Source organism: Chiloscyllium plagiosum, unplaced genomic scaffold, assembly GCF_037043375.1.
Source record: "Chiloscyllium plagiosum isolate Xiang-an unplaced genomic scaffold, Cpla_swu_hap1 HiC_scaffold_29, whole genome shotgun sequence".
Classification (NCBI taxonomy): domain Eukaryota; kingdom Metazoa; phylum Chordata; class Chondrichthyes; order Orectolobiformes; family Hemiscylliidae; genus Chiloscyllium; species Chiloscyllium plagiosum.
The window spans coordinates 23,059,910-23,085,979 of NW_028270167.1; the positions used below are offsets into that span (position 1 = coordinate 23,059,910).

Sequence of the window (26,070 nt, forward strand, 5' to 3'; positions counted from 1 at the left end):
GGTCAGGCCTATCCATGACCAGCAGATTCTCCCACAGTCAGTGCAAGTGAAACCGTACTCACTGCTGGGGACATTTGGATCTATTGTTCTTGTTCCATTTCTAATTTATGCTGATTCTATGCTCAGTCTCAAAGATGTCTGTAGTACTCCCAGTGTAACATCTCCAGGAATCAGAATCCATGGCCTTCATTTCCCACTGACATTGGTCCATGAAGTTTTGTTGTAGCTTTGTATGAACCTGAGGTTGAAAGGACTCCCATCAGTCAGAAGCATTTGTAAACTCCCACCTTAAGATCGTCAATTGCCTGCTGTTGCATCAGGCTAAAAATGATGGTGAATAAAGTCAGGACCAATACACATCCCTGTTTCATGCCATTGGAGATTCTAAAAGGATTCAAGGTTTGCTGTTGTGTTTGACTGGTTCACATTGATTTTCATGAAACTGCTTCAACATGACCAAGAACATGGGTGAGCGTCCAAGGTTTCCAAGTATTTCAGAAGTCCTCTGAGGAGAAACACCTCGAGTCTATCAAAAATTTTCTCATAACTACAGTTTACAAACCCTGGCAATATTCTTGAAAAACAAAAACAGAAATTGCTGAACAGGTCTGATAGCATTTGTGGAGAGAAAGCAGAGTCCATGTTTCTGTTTTTGTTTCAGATTTCCAACATCCACAGTTATAAAGTCATAGAGTCATAGAGATGTTCAGCAGGGATACAGACCCTTCGGTCCAACCCATCCATGCTGACCAGATATTCCAACCCAATCTAGTCCCACCTGCCAGTACCCAGCCCATATCCTCCAAACCCTTCCTATTCATACACCCATCCTGATACCTTTTAAATGTTGCAATTATACTAGTCTCCACCACTTCCTCTGGCAACTCATTCTGTACATGTACCACCCTCTGCTTGAAAAGGTTACCCCTTAGGTCCCTTTTATATCTTACTCCTCTCACCCTAAACCTATTCCCTCTAGTTCTGGACTCTCCCACCCCAGGGAAGAGTCCTATTTATCCTATCCATGCCTGTCATGATTTCATAAACCTCTATATGGTCACCCCTCAGCCTCCAACACTCCAGGGAAAACAGCCCCAGTCTATTCAACCTCACCTTATAGCTCAAATCCTCCAACCCTGGCAACATCCTTGTAAATTGTTTCTGAACCCTTTTAAGTTTCACAACATCTTTCCAATAGGAAGGAGAGCAGAATCGCACGCAGTATTCCAAATGTGGCCTAACAAATGTCCTGTACAGCCGCAACATGACCTCCCAACTCCTGCATTCAATACTCTGACCAATAAAGGAAAGTATACCAAATGCCTTCTTCACTATCTTATCTATCTGTGACTCCAATTTCAAGGAGCTATGAACCTGCATTCCAAGTCTCTTTGTTCAGCAACACTCACTAGGCCCTTACCATTAAGTGTATAAGTCCTACTAAGATTTGCTTTCCCAAAATGCAGCACCTTGCATTTATCTAAATTAAATTCTATCTGCTACTTCTCAGTCCATTGGCCCATCTGATCAAGATTCCATTGTAATCTGAGGTAACCTTCTTCACTGTCCAGAGCAGCCAGAGGAAACCCACACAAACACAGGGAGAATGTGCAAACTCCACACAGACAGTCTCCCAAGTGTGGAATTGAACCTGGGACCCTGGTGCTGTGAAGCAGCAGTGTTAACCACTGAGCCACTGTACCACCTCAATTGCTAAAATCCAAAACAAACCAGAAAAAGTCTCCTGAACTGGGAGGATTGGCCACTACCTTTTCATTGTACAGAGGATTTTAAAAAATCCTAGAAACCTTTTCCCTGATTGTTGCCTTGGGCAGTATCTGTTAGCCATTAGCAAAATCCCTTATTGCGGCCAAATTGGAACTTTTGACTTTTACAATCCTTCTTTAAAAAAACCAAGGAAAACATAACCTTGTTAAAGGAGCAGTATCATCATACACGTGCTTTCTCTACCACTTCATCTACCTGTACTGCCATTTCCAAGGGCGTGTAGACATGCACCCCAGGGGTTCTCACTTCCACTCATATTCATTATCCTCCTGTTTATTGTGTATTCCTTCACTTTTTCACTCTCCCCAAATGCATCTTCTCACATTTCTCTGAAGTGAATTCTATTTGCTACTTTTCCTTCCACTGAACCAAAATATTGGTGTCAGGAGTCGACAGGTATCCTCTTCATTGTCAACTCTATGGCCAGCATTTGTGTCATCTGCAAATTTCCCAACAATACCTCCCATACATAAATTCAAATCATTAATGCATGCAATACACAGCAAAGGACCCAACAATGAGTCCCATAGAACACCACTAGAAGATGTTTTCCAGATGCAGAAACAGACATCAACCATTATCCTTTGTTTCTTGTCACTGAACCAATTTTGGTTCCAATTCACTATAAGTACCTCATGGGCTTTTACTTTTCTGACCAGTCTGCTATGTGAGACCTTGTCAAATGCCTTAGTAAAATCCATGTAGACAACATCAACTGTATTACCCTTATCTTCGCTTCTTGTTACTGCCTCAAAAATTCCATCAAGTTAATGATACGTAATATTCCCCGATTGGTCCCCAACTTTCCAAGTGACAGTTTATCATGTCTCTCAGAATTGATTCTATTTCCCTACCACTGACATCAAATTGACGAGATTGTAACTAATTGGCCTAACTCTTTTGAACAATGATACAACATTTAACAATCCCCAATCCTTTTATCCCACACCAATATGTAGTGATGATCAAAACAGTTATTATTTCCCATTGTTAGCCACTAACAGTCCCCATTAACAGCTCTTCACCCTCCCATCCAAGTCGTTATCCACTCCTTTGTCTGTCCAATTGTTATTCTCTTTTTTTGGGCTCCATCCCTACTTATTGTTTATTTCTTACCCCTCCCCCCACCCTATCTTCTGCATGAAAACTGACACTTTCCTCGCTACCATCAGTTCTGAGGAAGGGTCATTAGACTCAAAACATGAAGTCTGATATCTCTTCACAGAGCTGTCAGACCTGCTGAACTTTTCCAGCTATTTCTATTTTAATTTCCAGTTATTACTTCCTGCCTGGCTTCTTCAACAGCTTGGAATACAAGCTATCCATATTATCAAGACCCCCCACCCCCCACAGCATTTCTACAGTGAAAACAGATCCTAATTAAGTATTCAATTGTTTTGCTTATTTCCCTGTTTTCATTATTATTTCTCTAGGTTCACTCTTGAGAAGACTAACACTCACTTTAGTTACTCTTGTCATTTTAATTACTGGTTGAAACTCTCACTGTCTATTTTCATAATTCTACCTAGCTTTCTCTCGTACTCAAATTTCTCCTTTTATATTCAGTCATTGCTGATCGGCCCACTTTTCTGGCCTGCCTCTAACCTTTGTAGATTTGTAAGCTGAATGATATCTGTCAACTGATGTGGACCTGATTATATTCTGTGGTTTTCTCAGGCAGAGTTGGCATGGGCTTAAGAAAGAAAAATCATGTTTGATAGATTTATTAGAATTTTCGGGGATCCAACTTGTAAGGTTGATAAAAAGGAACTTATAGATAGATGTGCAGAAAACATTTAATAAAGTAGCTCACAAAATGTTAATATACAAGTTAACAGTTTGAGTTAGATCAATATATTTGTATGGACAAAGGAATGGTTAATGGACAGGAAGAAAAGAATAGGGAGAAGTGAGACATGGCAAGCAGGCAGGCTGTGACTAGTGGAGTGCTGGAAGGATCAGTGCTGGGGTCACCAATCAATATTAATGACTTGGACAAGGAGACTAACAGCAGTAATGTAACTGTGTTTGTTCATAATGCAAAACTAGGTGGGAACACAAGCTGTGCAAAGCTCACAAGGTGAAGTATAATATGAGCAAGTGTGAGGCTTTCCACTTTGACAGCAAGAATAGAACATTTTCTTGTCTTCCCTTTACCAGTTCCTAACATGAGTGGCAGGTGGCCTTGACCCGTCTGAAACCTACTCAGTTAAAGTGGCAGTAGGCGTGAAATGCTCTGGGAATGCAGCAGGAAATGCCTGAGTGTCATTTTCGTGACCTGATCTTCTGCGAGTAGAATTAAAATCTTGTCAATGAAGTTTGCTCAGCTATACAAAGTGGTAATCTTGATCTACCTAAATGCACATCCAAATCAAAACTCAATTTTTCCTTCCATATTTTGCATGAAAGTAAATATGGGATATTTTTACTGTTTCAGCGCTGGGTTTAAGTAAGAGTCAGTCCCTGCTTTGGTCAAATTCTCATTTATATGCATCAGATTTATTGACTTCCAGATGTAGATGAATAATAAGATATCTTGGGGCTGTTAGTGCTTAGACAGTTTACTATTACAGCTGAAAGTTGAGCACAAGGCAATGTTGCGCTCAACCAGGCTGTGTTTAATATGCAGAGAAGTAGGTCAGAGAAGTGAATACAATGAAAACTGGCTGGTTTGACAGAATTGGGCTCTAAGGAAATGGCTACTGAAACACGCATTTAAATTTATGGCATTGTACTCAGACTGTCCAATATCTGAAGGTGAGCTGTGCCTGTCAAAATGCACAGTACTATGGACATATTAATTGCTAACAGACAGTGCATGAAGGTGAAATCAGATGAAAAGCTGCAGGATTATTGAGGGCACACAACCACTGATGAGGAAAGTCTTTTTATAGTGTCCTTTAATATAATGTTGTCACAGGAACACTGACTCCAGTTGTACCATAACAAACGCAGCACAGATATCTTCAGTGACATGGAGTGCCACCCGAAATATTTTTTTTCTTATACTACTTAAGGCAGAATGCAGATAAACATAAATAATCATGTCCCAAAATATGAACTAATACATGCCATCGTGCTACTGGCTATGGTACAAATTGACACTGCCCTTTCTGAACTACAGCTCTGTGCACATTACATTCTGACATTGGAAAAGATTCATTGCACCTTTTTTCAGCTCTATGTCCACTGTTATTCAGATGATATGCTGATGCTTTGAACTGTACCTGCCTCTGTAAATGGGAGGTGACTGGTCAGGGTCATGGTGTTGAAAGGGAGGAAGAGAGTGGGTGTTAGGCCAGGTGACAAAACATTGAAGAGTCCATTTGTGCACTCATCACTGCAAACCACTGTTAAAACAGTCCCTGATTTTCCTTGGAAAAAGTCCAAAAAATCATGAGACAGGAGCCACTTTCTGACAATAGCATTTTCCATTGAAAAGGTGAAAATGCCAAATACATTCACAACCTATATAAATGCATCAATACCTTTCAGAGGATAATTTTCTCATTATCTTTCAGGTGACATCAGATCAGCCACCCATAAGCCTCTGCCAAGTTCTCTGTCTACGAACAGGCAGAGGGTGTAATGGTCTAATAACCCAATCCCTCAGGTTTTCCATTGAAGGAAGAAGGAGTTAGGTTAAGATTAAACCATTGTTCTACCTCTATTATGAGAATGACTTAACTTGCAAATATTCTTCATTGATTATGAGGTGGAAATAGTGCGATATAAATGCACATTTCTTTTCACATAATCACTCAATGCAAAAGGTAAGTGGAGCTTTTATATCTTGTATGGATCATAAAATCAATTGGCACAAAAGAGGCCATTCAATGTACATGCTAGTTGTTTCAAAGTGCTAACCAACTAGTCCCATTCATGCCTGCTCTTTTCCCATAGCTTTGCATATTCCTTTCTCGAGTATATTTCCAATTCTCTTTTATGCTACGTACTTGAATCAACTCCAGTTTCTTTCAACTGAAGTACAGTCATCCAACTTCAAAACCAACATGCCTCAATCATTCAATTTAGCACACAGCAGCTTTTCTAACCTGTACTTACAGATCCCCGTGGTTTGCTCAATACACTGTTAAAAGAGGCTGCTGGAAGTGTAACATTTGCAGGGCAGGAGAACTGTAAATTGAAGGGAAAATTATGAGCCCTTGCAGACAGATCATAATTGTAGATTAGACAAAGTGCCAGTAAATGAGTACCTTCTGCAACACAAAATAGGTTTGTAGAGTCTGACTTCGAACTACTCTGTTTGAAATAAAAGAAAGTGCATGTAAATATTTTCTGGAGTGCAAGCATTATTTTAGTTAATCAAATATCTACCTTCAAGCATTAATTGTCATTTATCAGAATAACTAACTGTGGATCAGTAACAAGTCCTTGTCGTTCATGGTGTCACTGTATTAATGATGTAGTTTATCGACCAAGGCCTTGCTCAAAGGTTGAAGAAACCTACTACATCTTTTCTCAATCTAATTTAGCTAAAATAGAAATTGCCAAAGCTGCCGCTGATTGGGAGGCTATTCACGTAATGACTTTCACAGCAGTCAGTACAAAGGACAGGGTTTGTCTGCAGTGAGAGTGCTTTCCACTGAATTTGAAAATATACTGTAATTTCAAAAAATCCTTGAACAGCAGATTTGAAAGGCAGCCTCATAAAAATGGAGGAGTTCAGGGAGATACAAAAGATTTTACTGTAGTTATTTCTAAGCACTGTTTCAAATGGAAAATGTATTAAAATGGAAACACCACTTCTAGTTAATATCCTTATAGTTTTAATTTGCTTTTCTTCTGCACTTATTAAACACTGTTTCCTGAGTGTTAACATCATTCTGCTTATCAGGAACCATTAATATAAATCATTCCAGCTCAAAATGCAAAGAAATTTGCATTTTCCTGTAATCAGAATTTCATAAATACTTCAGGGAAACATTTCTCAGTGCACTTGTAACTAAACCTTGACCCAAGATTTATAAAGAATAAATGAACAGTGTTGCTGAAGTGAACATACAGAAGAGACCTTTTGCCAAGGTTTTTTTGTACAATTGTTAGTCACTGGGAGGATCCTACACACTGGTTACATTTAATGCCATACACTCATTTATTTTGCCTGAGTACTAGAATTGCACTCCAGTTTGAGATCTTGGGAATTTTGGTCAAGTGATCATAACAGAAGAACAAAAGTATTTTTGAGGCCAAGCGGGTGAATAAGTGCAGCTTAGTCCACAAAAATATCTGCCATGATTTTATTGAATGGCAGAACAGTCTTGATGGGTCAGAAAGTCTACTCCTGCTCCTATTTCTTGTGTTCTTATGTTCTGAGAACATGCCTCCTGCTTCTCCATCTCCCTCCTTAAAACAATGTCCTTCTTTTATTTTACTAAGTGTCCCAATAAATTTCATGCAATTAAACCAGGTTAGCAAATAATCACCAAGGACCTGCCTTCAGATAGAGGAGACAAGAAGAAGAACAAAATACACAGCACTTCAGGATCATGAGTGCTGTATGAATGTGAGCTACCTCCTGCCATTGTGCAGAGCTCATTCAACATGCTGCACTGCCTAACCTCTGGAGAATATGGTCTTAAAGTCAAGGCAAACCAGGTTCCTTCAAACTGGCAAACAAACTTAGCTTGATGAGATAATATAATTTGTATTTATATAGCATCTCTGTGTCCTCACTGTATTTGAAAGTATCCCATAGGCAATGAAATATTTTTAAAAATATATTCATTGAAAAGTAAATAAATGCACAAGAACAACCTAAATCTGTTTATTTTCATAAATGATTAGCAGAACAATTCACTAGACATGCTCAAATTTGCTGCATAGGGTCACTTCTATAGGGTCACCTGAGTAGGCAATGTAAAATGTTATCCAAACACAGCCCCTTCAACAGTGCAGGAACTCCACCATAACATCACTGAGGTAAAGTTTAGATAGCATGCTTGATTCCATTAGAGTGGGATTTAAACCTATGGCTGACTGACAAAGAGGTAAGAGTACTATTAACAAGCCAAGCTGCTGCATCAGTAGCTAGCACTGCAGCAGACAGAGGGGCTATTGTTTTGGAACAGCACGCTTTAAAAATCTAACATTTGGTGCTGCCGCACTGCAAATTAGTGTACAATCAGCTCCAACTTAAACCATTAAAATGTAGATGTTATATGTGATATAGGTCCGAAAAGGGGATAAGAAGTAAACGTGAAAGCTGTCAACATCAAGTATTGTGTGCCAACACAGCACACCTCAGTTGGCAAACATCCATATGTCACTAGCAAAATAATGATAACCCTTTAGCTTAGTCATGTGTGAAATCCTATTACTAGTCAAATTAACTAAATTACTGATGGATGGGCCATGTCTTTCTAATTTACACAAATTGACAATCCAATACATTTTAATATATTGAAGTCCAGCGATTTCAGCAGGACAACAGCAATTTTCTAAAACTCTGCAGTGCTTCCTATATATCCTCCATTTCTGCATTGCACGTGGTATCCAGATTTCAGTTGCATTACTAATTTTTATCATTGGCACTAATCTTTAGTATACACTGTGTAAAAGTCAGCTCTGATGTGGGGATCATCCACATACCAATAGATCTGCAAGATGAACTGACTCAGCCCTCTTTGTCGCAGATATGAATTGCTCTGCACTGGTAGGTATAAAGGGACCCAGTTTGCAAACTGAGGAAATTGAACATGTAAGTGAACTGCATGCTTTCACCCAGTGTGTACTGTACATGCCAGCTTGATTCAAGCACCTTCATCAAAACCAAACATTGATCTGGTATGCCAGATTTGTAACAGTGCCTACTGTGGGCCATCATTAAGTGTTGGTGCTTTAGCAGGATTCTGTCACAAAGTGTGCAAAATGGAGGCATCAGAAAATATTACACCATAAATACCTGATAATGACAAGATTGTTACCTTTAGCATTTTCAAATGACCAGATCCATAATTCTCAACATCTGAAGTAAAACAATAATCATTTTACATGCAATGAATTAGCTTAGAAGTTTGTGTCCTGATTCAAAAGTGTCACTTATGGTTAAATTATTTTAGGAGCATACATAAATTACAAAGTAAAAGAAGCTATTTGGTCCAATAAACCGAAATGTATAGAGAGTTTATCATGGAATTAGGATCTTGTCAACCATTTCATGCCATTGATCATTAAACTTGCTGAATGCTTTCACTTCTTTCCTTACAGAGTTGTAAAATTTTAGAGCAGCAGGTGAGGCAATTTGACCAATTGTACCTGTGATGACTCTTTCAAAGAACCCTCTTAACTTTTCCGATTGCGCTGTTACTTTCTGGTAGATCTACAATAATACCCCCTTCTAGTTTTTGCCTAATTTCAATGAGCTAAAGTGGGTGAAGAATTGCTAAGATCACTCGCTGGTGTGCATCATAATCCATTCAGAAAGATAATTATGGTTTTGCTGCAAGTTGCTTCCCCTTGCATATTTGCAAATAGGCTGGTTATTCAACCAAAAGCTGGATGTTAGTAAATGTATAGAGCCATAGTCAATAAAGGACTCTCTCTTCAATAGACAGTGACCATTGATTATGTATAACCTGAGAATAACTATTCCATAAGCATGGACTAAGGTGCAGAAAGTTCCATAGCCAATATGGACACAGAATCCATGCTGTTTTTTTCTGCTGTAGATTATATAGCCTTCTAGCCAACCGAACTAACCAAACTCCCACGTTAATAAGCAAGGATTTTAATTATGGCATATAGCTCTTTTTCTCACATTGATAGAACCATACAGTACAAAAGCGGCCATTTAGCCATCAAGTCTATTTCACCAAAAATATACTTCGCGCCACATGAATCTTACTTTTCTGCACTAGGCCCATGGTTTTGGATGTTATGACACTTCAAGTGATCATTCAAGGAGTACTATGAAAGGTTGTGATGTTTCTCTCCCAACTACCTTTCCAGACCTCCACCTTCGTCTGGATGAAAGGTTTTCCTCAAATCCTTTCTAAACCTCTTGGCTTTAATTTTTAAATTAAGCCCCTTTGTCATTGACCCTTTGACTAAGCTATTTTCTAATCATCCTGTCCATGCCCCTCATAATCTTATACTTTAGAGGAGCCGGTGTTGGACTGGGATGTACCATGTTAAAAATCACACAACACCAGGTTATAGTCCAACAGGCTTATTTGGAAGCACTAACTTTCGGAGGGCAACTCCTTCATCAGGTGGCCGTGGAGTATAAGATCATAAGACACAGAATTCATAGCAAAGGTTTACAGTGTGATGCAACTGAAATTATATATTGTTAAAGTTCACTTAAGAATGTAAATTTTAAAAAAAATCTGGGATTTACATATGAAAAAACTAAAACTAACACGGTAATTCTAAAAGATGTGAGACTTTACAAACAATCCAAGTCTTTTTCAACGTATAATTTCAGTTGCGTCACACTGTACACTTTTGCTATAAATTCGGTGTCTTACAACCTTCTACTCCACAACCACCTGATGAAGAAGCAGCGCTCAGAAAGCTTGTGCTTCCAAATAAACCTGTTAGACTATAATCTGGTGTTGTGTGATTTTTAACATAATCTTTTACACCTGTTTCAGGTCCCCCACTCAATATTCTGTGCTTTTGCAGACTCACTTCAAAGCTAAACTCCTTCATCCCTGGCAACATTTTGGTAAATCTTCTTTGCTCCCCCAGTGCATCACATCACAGCGTGGTGACCAAAACTGCACATAGTACTCCAACAATGACGTAACTAAAGTTCCGTGCAAATCCAGCTGACCTCCCTCCTCTTATAATCTATGCCATAACCAACAAAAGGCAGTCTAAAGCAACCTTTATGCCTAAAGCTGAATTAATTGACCAAGATTTGCATTTAATAAACATTAATAGTAAATGTTTCCACTGCAGCAACTAATATTAATCTTTTCATTCCAAAAAGATTGCCTTAAGACTCACAGGGAGTAGGCAGGAAATTGATGCTGACATAATGCTCAGTCAGAGATCTGGTGCGAAATGGCCTTCTTCAGCAATGTAACAATTCTGTGAGAAGATCAAGGATCAGAAGCTATTGGTAGATCAGTGCAGAAGGGAAATTATCTTTGCAAGTTGGAATTAGGCAATGTAAGAAAGTTCAATATTTGCAATTATGTGTCATTTTTGAGCTGGGAAGTATTAATAGTGCCACTAGATGCGGAAAATGTGTTGGGCACACATTTACAGCTTAGGAGAGGTTTGAGGGAAGAGTATTCTTATTAATGACATGGATTGATGGGTAAACCACATTTCTTCATGGATTATATTATGATTTCAGTGCTGTTTCACTCCACAAGATTTGGTTCACCCTCAAACTGCAAGCTGGCCCGAACATTTACTTCACTGGAATGCAAATGCTAACTATCTAGTTCTGTATTTGGCACAGGGTAAAGAGGGCTATGCTGGGACCCCATGACTGGTTATCGCTGCCTGTATCCACAGGCCTTACCTGGCTGCTGGTGGAGGGCCTGGAGCCTGAGACCGCATACCAGTTCAGTGTGCTAGCACAGAACAAACTGGGCACTGGGCCCTTCAGTGAAGTCATCACTGTGAACACACTGGGTGAGTAAAGTTCTTTTCAGTGTAAGACTCTACTAATTCAGTTCTGGAATGTTTTAATTCTGTGTCAAGAAATTTTCTAAGATTTTTGTTCTATTCATAAATGCTCATAAGCCTTTCAATACACGTTGATTTTAAGCCACCATGGATGGCCATATTGCCATTAATGTCTACTGTAACTGCTGGTGTTGGAACTTGGCATCCTGGCTCCTACAATATTGAAAACGAGGCAACCGCACATGCTGCAAATCTGAAACAATAACAGAAAGTGCTAGATTAAGTGCTAGAGAAACAGAGTTAACACTTTAGGTTGATGACCTTCAATCAACATTGTTCTGATGCCACCTCATTGACCTGAAATGCTGATTTAAGGTGATTAGCAAAAGAACCGGACCACACATAAGGAAAATTATTTTTGCTCAGTGAGTTGTTTGGGTCCAGGTTTGCAATGCCTGACAGGGTAATGGAGAGAGATACATCATTTCTTTCAAAAGAAAAGAAAACTGCAGGGCTTCAAGAAAAGGACAGAGGAGTTGGGATTGTAAATTACTCCTATTGAGGTCAGGGACAAGCTTGATGGGCCAAGTGGCCTGCTGTTATGCAGTCTCTATTCTCGGACTATATCCCTGTGATAACCATAGAATAAAGGGGAAATTTGAAAATGATGTTTTCACACAGAGAATTATTCCAAATGAAATGCTTCACCAGAGGCGATTATTGATGCAGGCACGGTAACATTATTTAAGAGGGTTTGCAAAATAAGCAAAAGGAAATGGGGAAAGGGTCGGGAAATAGCAATTAGTACAGATACCAGCAGAGATACAAAGGCTGAATGGTTTTCTTCTGTTCTGTAAGTTCTATGATAAAGTCTGTTTCTATTGTTTTTATTGAAAGATTAACTATTTCCAAGGCTCTAAGTCTGAATCATGTAAGAGCTGCTGACTGAAAATGAAAAATTAAAATGAATTTATCAAAGTAAATCTGCAAAATAATGAATATGTTAGTTAAAAAGCATAAGCTGGGATGGTTATTACTTTGACTAACACTAATAATAAAAAAGACCTTTGCATGAATTACCCCTCAGAAAATTGTAGCACAGAAGATGAAGTAATTGAACTTACATTTAAGGTCAGTGAAGATGTCAGAAAACTGAGCGCTCACAATGATAAGGATATAATAATAAAGCTCAAGGTATGAGTACAGATAGTTCTGACTCAGCAGTTCAACTGTTGTTACAACTTTGTGCATTCAATTTGCAAACTCACCTTAATTGGCAACATGTGCCAATGGCCCCCATGGAAATAAATACATTATAATGTCCCTCCAAATTCTGTATTAATGTTAGTTTAGGATTGTATGTTTAATAGGGAATATCAACATGAGATTTCCCAGAATAATACACTTAACATTTAATAATATGAAGTGCATTGACGTAATGCTTATTAAGTAGGTTTTGCGATATTTTCTTAAATCGTAATTAAACCAAATACGTTATAAACAAGGCTTCAGGAAAGATTAAATGTTATAATTTCAACAAGAGCTTAATGTGTTCTCTCGTGGCCAGGAAATTATGTTAGGCTCGGTTCCGTTCGTCTGCTTGAGAAATTGAGTTTACCTTGTCGTTCTTTCCCAAAGCATTACACCATCTATCCCATTCCCCAAACCAAAAAAGTAAGTAGTGCACATTTAAAGTACATTGCTCTTTGCTGTGCTCACAAACTTAGTTTTTATCACAATGCTCTCAACTTATTTCAACAGCTTTCTGTACAAATTTAAAGACCTTGCAATTATAAATTCTACAGCATCTGTCACACATTAAGGATGTTCCAATGTGTTACACAGACAGTGAACATTTTTGAAATGGGGTGACAATTGTAATATATGAAATTCAGCAACCAACTTTTCCAAGGCAAAGTCCCACATAGCAAAAAGAAATATCTGACCAGACAATCTCCTTTAATGATGTTGCAAGAGAGATAAATATTGTCCAAGACTTCAGGTGGCTTCCTTTACTCATCTGCAAATAGTGCCATAGGATATTTAATATCCTCCTGAGAGAGCAGACATGCATTCAGTTTAATATCTGAAAGCTAGAATGTCCAGCAATGCAGCCTGCATTACATGGTCAAGTCATAAATTAACCCCATAATTTTCTGAGTCTGAGAGTTAAGTGATACCAGTGAGCCAAGTGAAACTAAATATCTGAGGATTCTCTGTCAGTTACTATGCAGAGTTTTGTTCTGTGTTTGCACAGACTTTAGAAAAGCTTGCTATAACCCAGGAAATAAAAGATTCCTCCATTACTACTGTGTTTCGACTTAGAAGAGTCACTTTGGCAGTTCTCCATGCATGACACTAGAATACAGTTTTCTCGAACAAATAGCCATGAGGTTCAGTTTTAGGACTGTCACCCAACTGGCTGCTACCAGAAACTAGAACTCTTACAATAGCAGGAGCTGGAGATCTGGGGGAAATAAAGAATGTGTTAGAAAGACTCAAGAAGTTGGACAGCATTTGTGCTGAGAGAAAGTTTCATGTCAATGGTTTTTCAGCTGGAATGCCTAGTCATTTTCAGCATAATGGCCAGTATCAAGGCTCACTACAGAATGACACATTATTGAGCATATTGAGAAAATTATCATGCCTCATAATTTGCACTGCACTTGAATTGACCTATGGTGAAAATCACCATAGCCCTATAGGACTGTTCTCTCATTAGTTAGAGACATGACTGGTGGTAAGTTTGACCTGAGGTGAGGGGTCGGTTTGAACTTTTACGGTGACCCCATCTGGCATAGGAACTGAACCCATGTTTTTGACATTGTTGCATATTGTTTTCCAGTCAACTAACCTCAACAAGAGTCCCAGGTATCTCATGACACTGACAATAGATTTGCTTTTGTGCTTCCTGCTGTGAACAATTTGGAAGAAGGGAGCAGAAAGATCAGACTAGCAGCCCAAAGTTTAACCAACAATGTTCCAAAAAAAAATATATGTTAAAAACTATTGGGTAAATCTTTCCCTTCACTATGACTCTATGATTATCTAGGTGGTAATCTAGCAGTGTGGGTTACCCATTGGTTCCAGAATGTATTCACTTTTCTTTCAGTTAGAAAGTGATTAATTTGTATGGAATGATGTTATAATTAGAGCATTGAAAGAGGCCAGTCAATCCATCGTGTCTATCTGGCCATTTGATGGAATAAATTCATCTAGTTACACTCTCCCACCTTTACCCAGAGCCCAGCAAATCTTTTCTTTTCAGAAAATCATCTACTTCCCTTTTGAATGATGTTATTGACCCAGCCCCAACTATATTCTCAATCAGTTCATTCCAGGTCCTAAACATTCACTGCATTACATGATTTTTTCCTCATGTCTCCATTCTTTCTTTTGCCAATTACCTTAAATTCATGGCCTTCTTCATACTTCCACCACTGGGAACAGTTTCCCCTCTCTCCTATGTCCAATCATCTCATGATTTTGAATCTCTTTCAAACTCTCTCTCAAATGAAAATGGCCAATTAAATGCTAGTCTAATCAATTATGCCCATATCCTGTAAACAAATAATAATGTAACAACAACATAAAGACAAATTCAGTTAGATTGGGGAAACGGACTGAGGATTCTGATCAGAGCTGATTCTTTGCAATCCACGTGACTCAGAACTCTATTTCATTATAGATTTAAAGCACTAAAATCTTGAGAGATCTGCTAGATTTTGTAATTCTCATTTTCATTTGAAAGCTTTTGTGAAAGGAAAGTCATTTACCGCTTCTCAAGCTGTGAAAAGCATTTTTAAAATGAAATTAAAGTCAAGAATACAATTGTAAACACAACAGCCATCAAACACCAGTGTGAGGAGAAAAATAATTAATTTGAACATTCATAGTCAGTTACCAGTAAATGTTGTTGAATCATCACCGATTTAATTCCCAACTTCCAATGACAATGACTCTGTATGAATAGAGACCAATGAAGAATAGAGAGGCAAATATATGATTGAAATATGTGAAACACGATGAATTTCTAAGTGGTGAAATTACTAATGTAAGATGTTAGGGGATACGTACTGACCATCAGCTGCGGGAGGTGCTTCATGATGTTTACAACAGAAGGTTTTACAATTGTAATTGTTTTTGCAGCGTTTCCTGTTACAACCCGAGAACCACCGGTGCTGCTTTCTCCACCAAGGTGCCTAACAGCCAATCGAACACACCAAGGAGTGTTACTGTCTTGGCTCTCACCGGCCAACCACAGCTATCCTATCGATCATTATATCATGGAATTCCGTCTGGGAGAAAGGTGGGAGATTCTAGATGAAGCAATACCAGGGACTGAAACTGAACTGTTAACCAAGGAGTTATCTCTGGTAAGTCATTGCAACCCTGCTTCCAAAATGATCCTGATGGTATTCCTAGTTAATAGATGATTGGAGTGAAAATTTTGATTATTTTAAAATTAAGAAGACAGCCTCATAAGTTAATATTACCCGCAATCGTTCTACAATTATTTTCATTTAACAAGCAAAGCTGGACATACGTGTTTGTTGCTACATGCAACCAGTTAATGTGTTAGAATCAGTGCAGAAATTTAGCCTGTTGTAATTTTAGCCTCCTTGGGTTGTCTCTGAGCTCAAAGAAGATAGACCAGTGTATGGAGAACCAGAGAGACAGTGGAATAGGCCTAGTTTCTGTAGTAATGTGCAATTGACACTCTTGGGAGTCAACAACCTCAAACCTTGTTGAGTTTAACAACCTGCAAGAATACTTAGAAAAGATATTTACTTTGAGCCCCACTCACCCAGACCTAGTCCTATGTGATCTGAGATCACAATAAGATAGCTTCTTTCTCATATGCTGAGTACTGTAGCAAGAGCGAAACTACAATTCATTAGAACCCAGAAAAATGCTGCTCTCCCCTTCATGACCTCACAAAAATAATCAGAAATTGACCTGTCAGCTCCTCTTTGTCTTGATTGGCAACTGATGTTTGGCAGATCATCTACCCTGTCTTCTCTTAATATGATAAACAGGATATTATGCACACCATTTTCAAAGATTCACCCACCTGACAGAGGTGAGCATCCCAGATAGTTAATCTGAAGAAAGATTGGCGCACCCCCAGCAATTCCAGTAAGAGGTCAGTCATTCTTTATCATGTGCAGAGAGACTACCATGCTTGTTTCTATGCAGAAAGGTCTCAGATTCTATCTCTGTGAGTCTACCAGGAATAATCTGCTGAAAATGTGGAAGTAAAATTGTCCAGTTGAGCGGGTCTTGCATCCACTTGCAGACTGACCACATTTCCATATTGACACATGACAAAGTCTAATGTGCCTGAAGCACCATGTGCAATTCAGAACCAGAGTGGAACATGAGAACTGCTTGACAATAGTAGACCAAGGTAGATAAGCAGGAGGCTGGAAGAACACAGCAAGCCAGGCAACATCAGGAGGTGGAGAAGTCAATGTTTTGGGTGTAGCCCTTCTTCTGAAGAAGGACTGAAGAAGGGTTACACCTGAAACATTGACTTCTCCGCCTCCTGATGCTGCCTGGTTTGGTGTGTTCTTCCAGCCTTCTGCTTGTCTACCGTGGATTCCAGCATCTGCAGTGTCTTTTTTGTCTTTAACCAATAATAGACCAATGTCCACTTAATTTGTCGTCAAGCAACCTGATAAACATTTAATATAATGATAGTGGAGTAATAGACTAATCCTAGCATTAATCTTCAAAGAGGTCAAGGCTATGCGCAGTATCTTGGACTAACTACGCTAACAAAAAATAAATATTTGTTACAAACCAGAATTTGTTTCATCTTCATTGGTTAGATAGTAATCCAGAGAACATTTAGTCCTCAAGTGCATTTTACCATTAAGCTCATGGCTAATCTGTAGTGTTTGCCCAATGATACATTTATTTGACTATCAACTATCAATCTCAGATTTAAAAGTAACAACTGATCTTTGAGGATTACAGTTCCAAACTTCCACCCCGATTGTATTTGAAATTGTTTTATGATTTTGTTCCTGAAAGATCTGTAATTTTTAGGCTATACCCTGAGTCTACGATGCCCCAACCAGTGGAAGAGTTTGCCTCTATCTACGTTATTTGTCTTCCATAATATCTTAACCATTGTGATCAAGTCACCCCTTTGCTTTCTTAAATCCAGGGAATGTAAACCTAGTTTGCATAACCTTGCCTTGTAATGTAATCTTTGTAGTCCAGGTATCATTTTGGTAAAGCTAAGATGCATTCCATCTAAGGCCAATGTTCCGTTCCTATGGTGTGGTGCCCAGAACTTGTCTCACTGTGGACTAACTGGGGTTTTGAAGAACTGAAACATGATTTCTCTTGTATTCTCATTCTCAACAAATCAAAGTCAGCATTCTGTAGATCTTCTCAATTATTTTTTTTCTGCCTGATGATGCCATTTTAATAATGTTTGCACCTAAATCCCCCGAGTCCCTTTGGAGCTTCACTATTTCAGTATTTCACCATTTAGGAAGAACATTGTTCCATCTTACCATTTCAAAGTGATGATCTTATTTTGCTTACTCTGAAATCTATTTACTTAATTTATTAATATCCCTTGTAATGTTATGCTTTCATCTACACTGCTTAAAATGTCACCTATTATTGTGTTATTGTCATTTGTGGTTAAATGCTTTAATTATCTAAGATGTGGAGGTGCCGGGGTTGGACTGGGGTGGACAAAGTTAAAAATCACACAATACCAGGTTAGAGTCCAACAGGTTCATTTGGAAGCACAAGCTTTCGGAGCAGTTACATGAGGTAGCTGTATCAGTGTGAGTTTTATTTCATTATCTAAGTTATTAATAAATTTCATGAATATTTGAGGGTCCGACCCAGAGGTTTGTGGGACACAGCTAATCACATCTTGCCAGTTAGAATTACTTGCTATTATCCCTGCTGTGTCTTGAAAAGAATGACTGTTTTCAGCTGATTTCCTAAACAGGTCAATGATTTATCTTAACGTCATGATCTTAACTTTAGTTAACAGTCTCTCCTCAGGGACTTAATCAATTGCCTCCTTGAATTCCAAGTTAGATAATATTCTTAGACATTCCCTATTAGGTGCTTTAGTCACCACTTCAAAAGTATTCAGACACTTTGTCAGGCATGGTTAACCGAGTATGTTGAAGTTGTTCAGTCACTTTCTTAATTACAGATTATAGGAATTTTCTCACGTCACATGGGAATTGATTTAAAACTACCTCACTTCCTCTCTCTTAACTAGCAGAATAGTTTGCACAATTTTCAAATTGAAAGGAATTTGAACAAACTTTGAAGAATTATAGTTATACCTTCTGCAATATCCTCACATCCTTTAAAGTGTTCGAATGCAAACTCTCCGCTTCCAGGAACTTTTCACTTTCTACTGCCATTGCTTCCTTCTTTGCTGGTATTTTGCTTAATTAACATTGGTAAGGTCCATTCCTTTAATTCAAGCTTGGTCTTCTAGGGATGTCCAGTATCCTAACATTTATTATAAGTGCTGCCTGAACATAGTTGTCCAGGCTGTCTGCCATCTCCTTATTTTCATTGACAATAAGACTGTTATCATTTTTCAAGAGGCTCACAATGCTCCTAATCACCGTTATTTTTCTGAATATAATTGTAAAACTTTTATGTTGATCTTGCAATGTCTTACAAGTTTAATTTCCTCCACTCTTACAGTTTTGTCATGCTGCACTGTTCCTTTCATCTTTCCCATTCAATTAGATCTGTGCTACTTTATACATGTCTGAATGCATTTTAGTGCGTTGCAAATAACAAAAATGAAGTGCTAATTTTTTTTTTCTTTCTATCAGGACTCCTGGTATGAATTTCGTGTAATGGCTGTCATGCAGGACCTGATCAGTGAGCCAAGTAATGTAGTCGGGGTTTCTAGTTCAGGTGAGATGCATTTACCTTCTCTATGGTGGAAACTCTGTTGGCCTAAGTGTTATTCGAAATTGTGCAAATGTAAGGCCAGTAAATTCATTGTTGCTTGTTGTTTGCATGTTTTCTGATTTTGTAGATATCTTTCCACCACCTGAAGTGCCCGAGGAAGGCCTGGCCCGTCCAGTTGTGGCTGGGATTGTCGCCACTATCTGCTTCTTAGCGGCAGCTATTTTATTCAGTACCTTGGCTGCTTGCTTTGTTAACAGGCAGCGGAAGCGGAAGAATAAGAGAAAGAGGGGTAAGTAGGAGCTGCCTTATAAAATGACTCTTATTTGGAGAAATACAAAAGTCACACACAAAGGAAAGATACTCTGGAAACCATAATTTAAATGAAATCTGTACAGATCACTGGTGATGCTGAAACACTGGTGTGCAGTACGAGTGCAGAGAGGGAAAAACCAATGTCCACAACGTACTTGCAAGGACCCCCAATCCAATCTAAGCATGAGAACGTCATCTTCATCCGCCATCTGCTCCACCATGGCCCCATTGGAAAATTGAACTGCATTGTATCTAAGCCTCGCCTCAGTCAGAGGATCGTGAACCAGAGTCATTAGCCATGGTTGCAGAGGGTAGCCCTTGTCTCCCGTAACTATCATTATAAGGCATTTGGCCCTTGAAGTAAAGCAGAACAGGACAGTTCTCAAGGATGTAGACATCTTGGCAGCTCTCAGAATACCTGGCACAGACCTCCTACCATGTGGTACCCATGATCACAATGACTTGCACATTGTCGGAATAGAACCTTGTCTATTGATGATTATGACATGGATGTCTCAATGCAGTGTGTGTTTAGTATATCATGTCTTCAAGCTACAGAAACCATCTAGGTTGCCAATGCTTATTGCCCAGGCTGCAGCACTGATCTCATCCTGGGAAAATAAGACAAAGCAGAATGCACTGGTAACAGCCATAGTGTATTTTTGGATTAAAGATTGAGAGGTTCCACACAGGTGCCCAGGTGGCCTTTTGGAAGAAGTTAGTTGCATAAAATGTTTAGAGCTGTTGTCACCTTGATAGGCAACTATTCCTTCATGTCACAGGTTCTACAGCTTAAATAGGTCTGTGACACTGTGAGGGACATCTGCATTGGCACTGGCCCTACGCATATGCAAAAAATAACTTTGTGAATGATAAGCACTGGTCCTCCTATGCATTAACCTCTTCATGTGGAGACTATTCAGCATCTGCTGGAGGTTGCTACTCAGCCTGGACTTGTGGAACATCTGTTCTTTCTCCATTTCTCTGCACTTTGGTTTAGCAGAGCAACAGAGAGTATAACCCCAGCTGTAGCTAGATCCATTAGTCACACTACCAAAGAACATGTGTGGGATATATCAGAAACAGAACAGGTCATAGTGATATGAACAGTCAGCATTCTTATCATGCAAAAATGACAAGTTAGCATAGACCTCTATACAGTGAGACAAAGAGCACTCTGACAAGGACACTCATAGAATTTGGCCTCGGGATCTTATACTGATGAATGGAGCGCAAGCCACAATGCAGAAATAGAGTTGGAGATTCTAAGTGCGGTATGCACACTGATACCTTATCCTCCCGTCCCAAATCACCTTAGGAAGTCAGGATGGCATCTCAGAATATTTACCAAATACTCACTGTTCAAGGTAAGGGGAGATCAGTTCCACACCCATGTGGGGCCTCTGGGATTTTGCACACCATTTGTGGATTTTGGTACACAACAGTCATTTCTATGGTCACCAGTTATTACTTCTGTTTCACAGAGATGACCATGATCGATCTGCAATAATCAATAAAATCAATATCACTTGTGAAAATGATTTGCATCCTTCACAGTTGGATACTGCTTGTATTTCACATGCATGATGCCATGATTTTTGCTAACTCCAAGCTGTATTGTGAAAGTGTCTGATTAATGCAATTGCCCTGTGAAGGGCCTCGTGTCACTTACAAATAGAGACCACACACTGAGATCGAAAAAATACTTGCTCTGCTCATTCTGGATGTGGTCACAGCCATTTTCCATTTCCATTGTGCATTTAGGAGTCACATGAGTATGGAATGCAACGCAGGTTGCAGTTGGTACAGTGAGTCACAGGTTCAGGCTGGTAATTAAGGGACCCCACCTTGCATCAGATCTCCATGTCCCTTTTGCTTTAGAGTATGCTATTAGACCCATCAATACTGAGGTATCAAACATTCAAACACGCCACTTTGACTTCCGATTTCATCTCCCAACCAGACATCATGATGGGAAAGGAAGTTTCCAGCTCTATTGTTTAGTCAGGCTAGTCATTGTGTTGCACTGTTCCCTCCATCAAGTCTAGTGTGGTTATAACCATTGATAATCTCTTCCTCTTACAGTATCCAATGGCCTCTAGTACAGTATTATCTCCCACACTGTGTTGTGCTCTCCCCCATCACGATTATTGTCACCTCTGTGTCCCAGCATGCAGCCTCCAATTTGCAGAATTGATTTCTCCAATTTCTCCACAATGGCAGTCGCCCCAGATAAGCCCCTTTGCCTTTCATTGTGCTGAACCTCAGGACTGACCATGGCCTACCAGCTTGACCAATTTGGACAGACCACCTCAACTGATGCATGTCCAAACCCCTGACTGATAACTGTGCAGATCCCCAGCTGATTTATCACAACCCCTTGGACTGGTTGCTCTGCACCAGCAGAACTGACTATGGCCCATTCCCGGAACATGAAACCCCTGAGCTGGACTGCCCAAGAAGCTGACAGGCAGGTTTCTAAGCCCCTGGACTATCAGACACTGCCTTGATCCCCTGACTGTAGGACATCTCCCATGACTTGACCGAGGAATTATAATTTGAGACATGGCCATTTAGTCATGCAGTGTGTTTGCCATGGTGGAGACGTGACATTGTAGCACAGTGCTGTTCAGTAGCATGACCACTGCTTGGCTGATCACTGCTGATAACCATGACAAACTGCATGGCCTACTGTCCGCACTAAAACTCAATACGTGACAGAAATATTGTGAGCATTTAGGATCTGGCTAAGAGGGCACAGCACAAAAAGACAATGGAGGACAGAGCGTGCAAATAGGTACAACATAAATGAGCATTAATCAAGCCAGCAAGGATCCTTGCTCCCTGCTATTATCTATGTGATGGCTACCTGTCCCTGGGAACATTCCAATGAATTCTCCTCATGTCGTCCACAGTGCAGTATTGAAGTGCACAACTGTATTGTATGTGCCATAAGAGTGTGATGAAGCTAGTACATGTCAAATGCCAAAGTCTGTGAACATAGGGGCAGCATGAGGTCACTCCTCATGGACCGTTCTTTGAGGTGCTGGACCAAATGGTAAGCTGGAGTTGACAGGAAACTGCTCCAACTTTCATGTCGAGAATTGCCTCCATTCAGTTTCTGTCCTGTGGGTGGGAGAATGGAAACTGCATATAAAGGGGACAAGATTAGCTGATAATTAGATGCTCAAGCAAATAGACCTCTAGCTCTGTGTTAGTGAGAATCTCATCTCACCATGCAAGACTAGGACTCTCTTGTTCTCAATTTCGAGAAGATCCTCACCACTGACTTCACCTGATTCCCCAGTTTCTCACCAATGCCCATGTCATTCAGTGTCTGGGAAGATTCCATCGTATAAATGCATTTGTAGATGCTCAGCTTTACTGTATTTTCTTCAAAACATGAACCATACTTAATAAAGCGGACTGCTGAGTAATGGTGTAAATTGCAAATAAATTGTAGCTCACATTTCAATCACAATCCATTCAGTTCGTATCGAACAAAAAGTAAAAATATTTATTTTCGGTTAGACCTTGACATATTTAACATGTTATTTATGAACTAAAGGTTCCTTTTTAACAAAGAATTTTGTATACCTGACCTTTGTAAATGGAAGGCTCTTACTATCTAGGAAATTAACCACTTGTTCACAGATGCAGAGTCGAGAGTGTGGTGCTGGAAAAGCATAACAGGTCAGGCAGTATCCAAGCAGTAGGAGCATTGACATTTCGGGCATAAGCCCTTCATTAGGAATGAAGCTTGTGGGTCGGGGCTCAGAGATAAGTGGGAGGGCGGTGGTGTTTGGTGGGATTGCTAGGAAAGTGATAGCTGGATGAAGGTGAGGGGGAAGGTGATAGGTCAGAGGGGGCAGATGATGGACGGTCCGGAGGCCGGTGCCAAGTTGGAAGCTTGGGACTGGGATAATGTGGGGGGAGGGGAAATGAGGAAGCTGTTGAAATCCACATTTATCCCGTGTGGTTGCAGGATCCCAAGGAGGAATATGAGGCGTTCCTCCTCCAGGCGTCAGGTGGTAACAGTTTGGCGGTGGAGGAGGCCCAGGACCTGCATGACCTTGACGGAGTGGGAGGGGGAGTTGAAGTGTTTAGCTATGGGGTTTGGCACTGCCTTGTGCTCCCATGAGGAGGTTGAACAGTTCATCAACTTTACCAACATCTTCCACCCCGACCTCAAATTCACCTGGACCATCTCGGCAACCTCCCTCCCTTCCTGGACCTCTCCATCACCATCTCCGGCAACTAAATAACAACAGACATATACTACAAGCCTACAGATTCCTACAGCTACCTAGACAACACCTCCTCCCGCTCAATCTCCGATAAAATGTCATCCCTTATTCCCAATTCCTCCGCCTCTGCCACATCTGTTCTCAGGATGACCAATTCCACCCTACAAAGTCCCAGATGGCCTCCTTTTTCCACGATCACAACTTCCTTTCCCATGTGGTTGACAATGTCCTCCAGCGTATCTCCTCCACTTTACACATCACTGCCCTTGAACCCCACCCCTCCCAACGCAACAACAGAAGCCCCCTGGTCCTCACCTTCCTCCCCACCAACCTCCGCATACAAAACATCATCCTTCGCCACTTCCGCCACCTCCAAATGGACCCCACCACCAGAGATATATTTCCCTCCCCACTCCTATCAGCGTCTGAAAAGACCATTCCCTCCGCGACTCCCTCATCAGGTCCACATCCCCCACCAACCACCACAGGAAGTGCAAAACCTGCACCCACACCACTCCCCTCACCTCCGTCCAAGGCCCCAAGGGATCCTTCCACCTCCGTCAGAAATTCACCTGTGCCTCTACCAATGTCATCTACTGCATCTATTGCACCTGGTGTGGTCTCCTGTACATTGGGGAGACAGGACACCTTCTTGCGGGTCATTTCAGAGAACATCTGTGGGATATCCGCACCCACCAACCCCACCACCCCATAGCTGAACCCTTCAACTCCCACTCCCACTCAGTCAAGGACATGCAGGTCCTGGGCCTCCTCCACTGCCAAACCTTAACCACCTGATGCCTGGAGGAGGAATGCCTCAACCCTGCAATCACACGGGATAAATGTCGATTTCAACAGCTTCCTCATTTCCCCTCTCCCCACATTATCCCAGTCCCAAGCCTCGGTACCACCCTCCGGACCCATCCATCACTGCCCCCTATAATCTATCACCTTCTCCCTCACCTTCATCCACCTATCACTTTCCCAGTTACCTCCCCCCAACCCCAACCCCAACCCCCTCCCATTTATCTCTCAGCCCCGAACCACAAGCCTCATTCCTAATGAAGGGCTTATGCCCGAAACGCTGATTCTCCTGCTCCTCGAATGCTGCCTGACCAGTTGTGCTTTTCCAGCACCACACTCTCGACTCTGATCTCCAGCATCTGCAGTTCTCAATTTCTCCTACTCCATTCACAGATGATGCCTTTATCCTACTCTTGCAGCCTTTATCCTACTCTTGTCCTACAAGTTGACAACCTGCTCTGTATCACCACAATGGAAATAAAAGCTTCAGTGGATGTAATATAGAATGATGGTACATTGGCACCCAAATGTTCACTCCCACACAAGGTCAGGATCTACCTATTGACCTACCATGTGGTTTTCTTTAGTTTTGCACTGAAGTATGATGATTTGCATATCTAAACCATGGTCACATCTTTTGTACAAATCATCTTTTTATAATGCTAAAAGGTTTTACTGCATTCTGGCTCTTTAATGTGCAATGCTTGTTCTCCTCCAGATCCTCCGCTGTCTATAACACACTGCCGAAAGAGTGTGGAATCACCGTAAGTAGCCAACCCCTTTTTATAGTTCTGTCCATGCTTATTCACATGTAATAAATTGAGGTGGTTGATTTGATTCATTTTCTCTGAGATGATAGCCAGACTCTGACATTAAACCCATGTCAAGCTAACAACAGCCTTTTATGTACAACTAGTAAAAGGGTGTAATGAAATGGTCATTCCATAATGATACCTCTGATTGTGCCGGTTGCAAGAGAACTGAAGTCTGGCTGCTTTAGTTATATTAATCCTTAGATCCTATTAAATTTTACAAAACAGGGAATAAGCCCCTGTATAATTTACAGTCTTCCTGCAGGATACTGAAGGTTTTGATCTTAATGTTTTTAAAAAACACTACAGTAATTTAGTTATGTTACCATGTTAGTTAGTTTGGTACAAATCAATATGCAACAGAAGAGAGCCATTAATTCAACACTGAATGGCTCCACTATCCTCTTGCCAACTCATGCATTAGTTGCCAGTATTAATCAAACTATTAACACCCTACTATTCTAAATGCTATTGTTATGGATTTGTTACTTAACTGATGAGAAAACAGTTTCCAAATGAAGGCTAAAAGTGTTGTGGAATTTATTAGAACTATCACAACTTTATAACTGATGTCTCGC

At 40.2% G+C, this 26,070-nt stretch overlaps 1 protein-coding gene and 1 long non-coding RNA gene across 3 annotated transcripts in view; one reads left to right on the plus strand and one right to left on the minus strand.

Moving 5' to 3' along the window:
- igsf9bb (immunoglobulin superfamily, member 9Bb) overlaps positions 1-26,070 on the plus strand; it is a 651,679-nt gene that overhangs the window by 587,412 nt on the left and 38,197 nt on the right. For both annotated transcript variants that reach the window (XM_043676763.2, XM_043676764.2), the window contains exons 13-17: positions 11,228-11,403; positions 15,547-15,773; positions 19,236-19,320; positions 19,445-19,606; positions 25,399-25,444. In XM_043676763.2, the coding sequence (XP_043532698.1) occupies positions 11,228-11,403; positions 15,547-15,773; positions 19,236-19,320; positions 19,445-19,606; positions 25,399-25,444 (696 nt within the window). The remainder of the gene's footprint in view (positions 1-11,227; positions 11,404-15,546; positions 15,774-19,235; positions 19,321-19,444; positions 19,607-25,398; positions 25,445-26,070) is intronic.
- Positions 1-26,070, minus strand: part of LOC148142269 (uncharacterized) — a 50,941-nt gene that overhangs the window by 12,251 nt on the left and 12,620 nt on the right. The window contains exon 2 of the long non-coding RNA XR_015751996.1: positions 20,989-21,130. This is a non-coding gene — a long non-coding RNA (uncharacterized LOC148142269). The remainder of the gene's footprint in view (positions 1-20,988; positions 21,131-26,070) is intronic.